Source organism: Apium graveolens, unplaced genomic scaffold, assembly GCF_009905375.1.
Source record: "Apium graveolens cultivar Ventura unplaced genomic scaffold, ASM990537v1 ctg8189, whole genome shotgun sequence".
NCBI lineage: Eukaryota > Viridiplantae > Streptophyta > Magnoliopsida > Apiales > Apiaceae > Apium > Apium graveolens.
The window spans coordinates 5,242-13,237 of record NW_027420964.1 but is presented as its reverse complement, the minus strand read 5'-3'; the positions used below and the strand labels follow the sequence as shown (position 1 = coordinate 13,237).

General features: G+C 30.8%; 1 protein-coding gene across 1 annotated transcript; it reads right to left on the bottom strand.

Moving 5' to 3' along the window:
• Nucleotides 1–1,332: 1,332 nt before the first annotated feature.
• On the bottom strand, nucleotides 1,333–2,073 carry LOC141704730 (secreted RxLR effector protein 161-like). The gene has a single exon (XM_074507919.1). The coding sequence runs from the start codon at nucleotides 2,071–2,073 to the stop codon at nucleotides 1,333–1,335; it is 741 nt and encodes a 246-aa protein (XP_074364020.1).
• Nucleotides 2,074–7,996: the final 5,923 nt, after the last annotated feature.

Here is a 7,996-nt window from a genome sequence, read left to right as displayed (position 1 = left end):
CACTATGAAATAAAAAATAAATAAAGATATACAACATTAAGAATTTGAAAAAAATCTTAATAAAATTAGTAATTATATAGGAAATTTTCCTATAAAAAGAGTGTTATCTTTTCACAAACCCTAACACTTGACCCACTGTCAGCCGCCCCCATCTATTTCATAGAGAGTCAAATTTACAATAAACACTGATGAACATATTCGAAGATGAAGAAGACAATAAAGAAAACCACCCTCCACTCCCTATACAGAATGTAAATCAAGATTGGCACGGTATATTTCTTTACTCATCTTGAAAAAATAAATAATCATAGTTAATTTTTTTCTAATTAATTGTTTTCTACAGGTATTTCAAGGGGATTGGTTATGATACATCAGTACATGATAAAAATTAGAGTGAGAGAGGATGGGTGTAGATGATTCTACTATTACATGCCATCTCTAAACGCGGTGTGTGGTTATAATTCATTTTCTTATTATTCTATTATATTGATGACATGATTAATAGACAATACTAATTTACATTTTTTAGTAATATTGAATGACAAATAGTTTGAGTAAGGACATCTAACTTTCATGATGCATATGCCATTAATTATACTTAAAAATAATTAAAGGATATAGTTTATGTGTTTAGAAACTTGAGATTTTGTGCAGGAGGATGTAGGTCAATTATGTGTGGTGCCTGGATTATATTAGATTGACTTAGTGGCTTATATTAGTTTATAGCTTTAATTTTAAAAGTTGTTTGTATTTCGATCATCTCCCTAGCTATATATATATATATATATATATATCATGTTATAAATGATGTAAAACTTAATGCTAAAGTAAAATTCCTAATTTTTTGAGTTGGTTTTCGAACAACATATTTCTTGTTTATACTCAATGCCAGGATGTATACAAATATATATATAAGCTGTGTATTGTAAAACTGAGAAAAACAAAGACTTGCGTGTAAGTTGTTTTTATTGATTTGAAGCGTACAATATAAATAGATAGCTGATAGAATATGCAGCTAAAAACAAGGGCCATCAAACAACTAACTCTTCTAATGCAGTTCTACTTCTACGTGTCTACATATGCCATTTCTAAAACTTCTCCACGACTATGCATACTAATTCAACATGCACATACTTTAATTATTTTAAAACTAGCTATAAGTTTCAAAATAATTCCAACAATCATCCCCTTAGTTTTGAAACTTATTTAGGCAACTCCATTACTCCCAGTAATCTGCGCATTCTTTCAAATTTGATAGTAGTGAGAGCTTTGGTCAGGAAATCTGCTCGTTGCATATCACTACTCACATGCTTGACAATGATCTCCTTTCTCTCAACACATTCTCGAATATAATGGTAGCGTTTGTCTATATGTTGTACTACGCCCATGAAAAACTAGGTTCCTTGCAAGATCGATGGCGGATTTATCATCAATGTACAAGATTACTGGACCCATATCTTCACCTGTTAGCTTGCTCAGCAGATTCCTCAGCCAAACAGCTTGACAAGCTGATGTCGTCCCTCCCATAAACTCTGCCTCGCACGAAGACAAGGCCACACACCTTTGTTTCTGTGAGACCCATGTGATGAGGTTATCATTTAAGTAAAATACCATTCCTCTTGTACTCTTCCTGTCATCTGTTTGTCCTCCAAAATCGCTATTCGAGTATCCTGTAAGCATATTGTTTCTAATATCCCTCGAATAAACCAGGCCGTAGTTAATTGTACCCTTGACGTACCTGAGTATACGCTTTATAGCATTCATATGAAGAACTGTGGGCTTTTCCATTAAACGGCTGACTATCCCCACATCATAAGCCATGTCGGGACATGTATGCACAAGGTAGCGAAGTCCTCCAACCAAGCTTTTGTATTCTGTTGGATCCACCAGTTTCCCGCCTTCGTCGTTAGTCAAATGCTCCTTCGGATCCATAGGATATTTAGTGGGGTTAAAAGCTTGCATTCCAGCCTTCTCCAATATTTTCTTTGTGTAAGCTGACTGTTTTAGCTCTATACAGTCCTTCATTTGTTGAACCAGGTAATACACAAAATGCGCTACTCTTCTATCTTCCATGTCTGCTCAACCCATGATCTGCTTATCACTTGTGGCACCCAACAATATTTCCAAAAAACAATCTCACACAACTCAAATAATATAACTTTAGTATAAATAGACAATAATAACTTGTTGACTCCATTACATAATATAATTAAACAAAACTTGAAGAAGATTATATAATTATGTGTTATTCTAATAAAGTAAATAATGTAAATGTTGGGTTTTCAGAACCTTTTATAATGCTTCCAAATAGGTTCCTAGGCCTTCTAAGTAGATATCTAGCTCTGCTCCATGTATTCACCAAAAAATCTATCTATCTATACTATACTATTATAGGCAATTTGGTAGTTGGTTGGTTATTTGGTACAGTTATTTGGTACGCAAAATAAGAACCGTCAGATTTAAAGACATATAGATGGAACCGTTGGATATAATAATAATAAAATATTATATTAATATTTAAACTGCTCTCATAGGTTGAGGGTTCGAATTCCGTCAACAACGTATTAAATTTAAACTTTATATCTTTATTTTTAATAGTTTCTACAGGTTCAAGGTTCGAGACTTGTAAATAACATATTATATATTATATTATTTATTTTCAGTCAAGTCTCAAATTATCATAACACATAAATTATTATAATGTATTATGTTCTTTGATTTATTTTTCAACTATTAAAAATTTATATTAATATATCAATAATTTTAAGATAAAACTTATTATTAAAAATTAATCGAGTGTTAAAAGCAATCCGTGTATCGCCCACGTTACAGACTAGTATATATATATGGGCTACTCTAATAGAAACCAATTTTGGAATAGAAACTAGAAATTAAATAATATTTTATTTTAAATTATTTTGAAAAATATCACATATGATATGCAAATCGATCGTTGAGAGGTGGAGAAAAATACAGTGAAATCGGATTTTAAAACAAATTACCGTTTGACGTTAAAAATAAAATAAAAAGCGGAGGAAAAAAGTTGAGATTGTGTGTGGGATGGTATCGATTAGTTCGGTGTGGTGCTTTTAGGGGGCTATTAAGTTAGATTGATCTAATGGCTTATATTAGTTTTTAGTTTCTATTTTAACTTTAGTTTCTATTTGATCATTTGCCTATTATATATATGTGTGTGCCTACACTTATAAAATAACACTGATTTCGATTGCTAACCCATGAACTCCCTAAAATGATACGACCAAGTTTCTTGGAGTGAATATCACACGTGCGTGTAATAACCTCACACAGAATATATAATGTAATTTCTATATCAATAATTATAATATCTTGGATCCTATATATAATAATATTAGCACGTCCTCATCAAATAAAACAATTTTTTTCTAATATTGTAATTAGCTAATATTCTAATAAAATAGATAATTTGTTTTAGAAACTTCTAAATATTAGGCTTGCAGAGTCTTTTGTTTTGCTTCCAAATCGTCTCAAGAATTTTAGAAATATGTCAACTACTAGTAGGAGTATAGTGAGTCTTTTGTTTTGCTTCCAAAAGTTTCTTCGAGACTTTACACATATGTCTAGTACTAGTACTAGTAGGAGTATATTTATTACATATTTTGACGAATAAATGTGTCTACACTCACAAAATGAGGCGCATCTTGATGAAAAAGCTAAAGACTCCCGAAAATGATACGACCAAGTTTCATGAGGAGAATATTATATATGACCATGTTAGTAATATTTCGAACTAAAAAATGCAACCAAGGAAAAATTTATCAATAAACCATTTTTTTAGCAATATCATTGACTTTATTAGCATAGGACATATGAAATACCGATAGCTTAACTTGGTTATTACATAACCCCAAGGCTATGTTGACACTCTAGATTAACTTTTGCTTTTAATTTTTCTTCAATTATCCATGGTAGATATTAGGGTTAAACTGTATACATATTTTCTACCACTATGTGTCTCTTTGAAAGAATATTTTGGTTGAGGAACATGACAATTAAATAATATGTCTAACCATAATATTGTGAGTACTTGATTGTTGGTGTTGAACATGGTACAAAAAACACTTCATTCCTTGAACTGATTACTTTAATATTTATCCTCTTCATATCATGCTTAACTATATGTGCAATATGGATAAAATACTTTATAAGAAACATCTTCTTTTATATTTAGTTTTCTTGTGGTCTCGATCACCAATCCTTAACTTTTTATTTGTTGAGGTCTAATTATAGGATTCTTGCTTGCCAAAAATAAATAAATTATAGGATGCCTGATAAGTGCTCAAAAAAGTTCGAATAACTTATTTTCTGCTGACAATAAGGTTTTTGTCAGGTTTGGAAAATATATTTTGTTAAGGTAACAACTTTTTCAAGAGAGGTAATTACAGGGCAATTAAGGTGAGGTAACTATCAGCGAAGTAATTGATTCATCATTGATTATGTAGCAAAAATAGTGGCTCTGATACCAATTGACGGGGGATGCTGATTTGGAAAAATTAGGATTTAAGATATTAAAACTCTCGCAAGGTTTTTTCCATTTAAATGAATATTTTTTCTTAAAAATAAAATTTTAAAGAATTACAATAATAAAAAGCCCCTAATTTAATTTGAATAAATTAATTTAACTTTTACTTCAAAAGATGATTTTTATATGATTATTGTTAAAATACAATTAAATGGCTCCAAAAGTTTAACTATCATGTAAATATATAGTATTACAAAAACATAGTAAAAATAATTTTAACCTTGTGATTTGACAGGATTTTGCCCTCTTTGGTATGAAAAACAATGAGATTAAGAAGGTAGTACGTTGAGGGAAATAATTAACGTGCCTCTGTTGTTTTTGATGAATAATTACGGATCTTGTTTTTTAAATTTTGTTGCCAAGTTATTTTGTCTTATTGATTATTTTCGTACGAAAATATATAAAGTAAACTCTCTTTATTTTTGTAGTTTTTGCATATATGTGTATTAATTTAATAATAATAGCAATAATAATAATAATTTTAATTTTAATTTATTTGCATTATTATATTAATATTAATATTTACTGCTATAGGTGTGATGCAAGAATCATTTAGTAGTTGTTAGGGCTAGAATTCAATGTATCCTATGTTGGGTCGTTTAATCTAAACTTGGGAAGCTTGTTTATTTATTTCTTAGTTGCTATCTTAATTAAACTGTCGTGCAAAGTTTGTTTGGATCGTGTTGACCTGGTCTAAAGAACTGGAAAGGGCGTTGCTGAATAAACGTTAGTCTTTGAGATGTTGTAGGACTTCAGTTGTTTAGTTGCTATTTTGTAGGACATTTACTGCATTGTTTTAGTTTAAGTATTGTAGTTCATTATCAAATAAAAAAAGCTGTTCAACGCTATCTTTATTAAAATACACATACAGACACTTAAGTTGCATATCTTTGTGCCAATATCCTATAGTGACAACCTCCTTACTAGTTACTAGTTTATCTTGTATATTTTTCTAGGCATTTAATACAAACAACCAAAAAACCCTCGTATATATTTGCTAATTATCTTATAAATAAACCCTCTCTCCTCTTATTGTATATAGTTATTATATTGTTAATTATTTTTATGTAGGAGAATGGTTTCTTGGTTTTGGTTTTGTTGGTAATTTATGTTCCTAGGTATGGAATGATGTATAAGCTAAAACTTTTTATAGAATTTTTTCTGTAGGTAACTGTAAAAATCTAACTCAAAATATAAGGTTTAGCTTGTTCTTTCAAGCTTGATAGGAGAATTCCCTTTTTAATATTCAGAGTAGGATACTAACATTATTAAGGTATCTGGTATTTACTTGGAGAAAGCTTCTGAGCAGTTTAAAATGTTTTGTAATCATATACAAGTTTTGGAGTACCAAATCAATATTGCTAATTTGAAAGTCCAGGCTGGAAGATTAATTTGTATGTGTTTTCTTTTCAGCACATCAAGCTCCCTGTGTTCTGGATGCCAGAATTTCATGGGAAAAGGTTTAAATAATGTACCCCAGAATTTTGTTCCAGGAAATTGTGCGAAGCGGTTGATCCAGTATCACCAGTTGCATCTTAATGCTAATGTAAAACTTCAAGTTTTTTGAGTTGGTCTTCATCAGCATAGGACACATTTACTCATTGTATTCATGATTTTATTTATTATAGGCTAGCATAGAGTCCCAGAGGGAACTTGTTTCAGATTTTTTTGCACCCAGTGCCAAAAGGAGATGGTGCTTCTCACAATGCAAGAATCGCCCTAAACAGGCTGCTCTTTTTGCTCCGGTTGGTGCTATTAAATTTTACCTGTATATTGATTAAAGCAAAAATGATAAAAGAAATTAAGAATTGTTATACATAACATTCGAAGTTGACTGGACAACATTTTAGATTATTTGATAAATTTTGGTGCAAGTATATTTTGCAATATTCTTCTTGTGTGACTAGCTCATCTTAAAAAGGCACTCTCTGGCATATATATTTATTGACTAGTTATTCTTAAAAAAGCCTCTGGAAAATCTATATTCTTAATTAATATTTTATCATGATTGTTGGAAATGGAGTTCAAATGTTTACAATCCTGTACTCTTAAAATAGCTGGAATACGGCATTTAATCAGTCTCACTACAGTTCAAACCACGCGATTCTGGGTTGTTTATGTCTTGTGTCTTAAAACATTGTTTTTACTTCATTAACGGTGGGCGTGGCAGTGTCAACTGTAAGCAGAAGCCAGGTTGGGGTTACGGTATGTCATCTTATTTATTTCTCTGCTGATCTTTTGTCTTTTGTCCTGTGTTTCGAATTTCTATTCTTTGAGATGTTAAATTGGAAGATTGTACATATATTTTGTTATATTATTCTATGATATAATTAATGTATCTAGAAGTTTATAACATATTATTAGATGCTATCAGTTTTATGAATAGTCTATTTTCCCTTTGTATTTCAATTCTTCTTTACAAATTACTATAAACCTTAGCTCATTTTTTTCCCAACTATGTAATTTTTCTTTCGTGTACTTTTAGAAGTTACAGCTGAAACGCTTCCTGCACTATCCAAAATTGGTTTTGAAACTAGTATCGTGAAAGAGTTTCTCAACTTTGATATGCCTAGCGAACACCAGACATTGTCGGGTGAAATTATTGTTCATTCCTATAATCCAACGGTGGAGGCTGTCTATCAAAATTTGTGTGTCGTTCACGATGGTCAGATTTGCGTTGTTAAGGTTAGGCTTACAAATCTGATGGTAATGTAATTTGTGCCAAAATTTTGCTACAGTCAGGCTAAAACTTTTACAATTTAATGTGTGGGACTTTTGTATTCGCAATATTGAGCAATTTATATCTGGCAATACCTTGCTATCTCAGGCTTCGGTTTTTGTCCTGCGAATATAAGCATACTGTTGAGAATGATTCATCCTACTTGCAATCTAGTACATCAAAAAGATATTCTAATGCGTAAGTATTCTTCATATTTCCTACAGTATAAATTAGCTCAATCTATTTTATGATGGCCATTGAGCCATCTTGGTCTTCTATGTTAGTTATCAATAATTTTTATATATACATATATAATTGGATGTGAATTTAGGTACACAACCCAAATAAAGCAGAAATTTGGTTTGTGCACCGAGCTTTTTTATTGTGTTACAATTGAATTTCTTTCTTTTATCTGTTTATATAATTTCATGTGAGATAGTGTTACTTTCCAAGTCAACATAATGTATGAATCACTAGTAACATTCACCATCCAAAAAACCATCCAAAAACTCCTGATCACTTTTAATATGATCTTCCCAGCTGGTTCATATAAGTTGTGTCTTAACGTTTATGAATCATAGTACAGGGATGGATTATATATGATGTGTCCTAACCTTTATGAACTGCAGTATAGGAATGAATAATTTTTTCTTTACGATCTGAACTTTTTCGAATCTTGTATTTCAATCTCTGTAATTACAGCCAACAGGATTGTG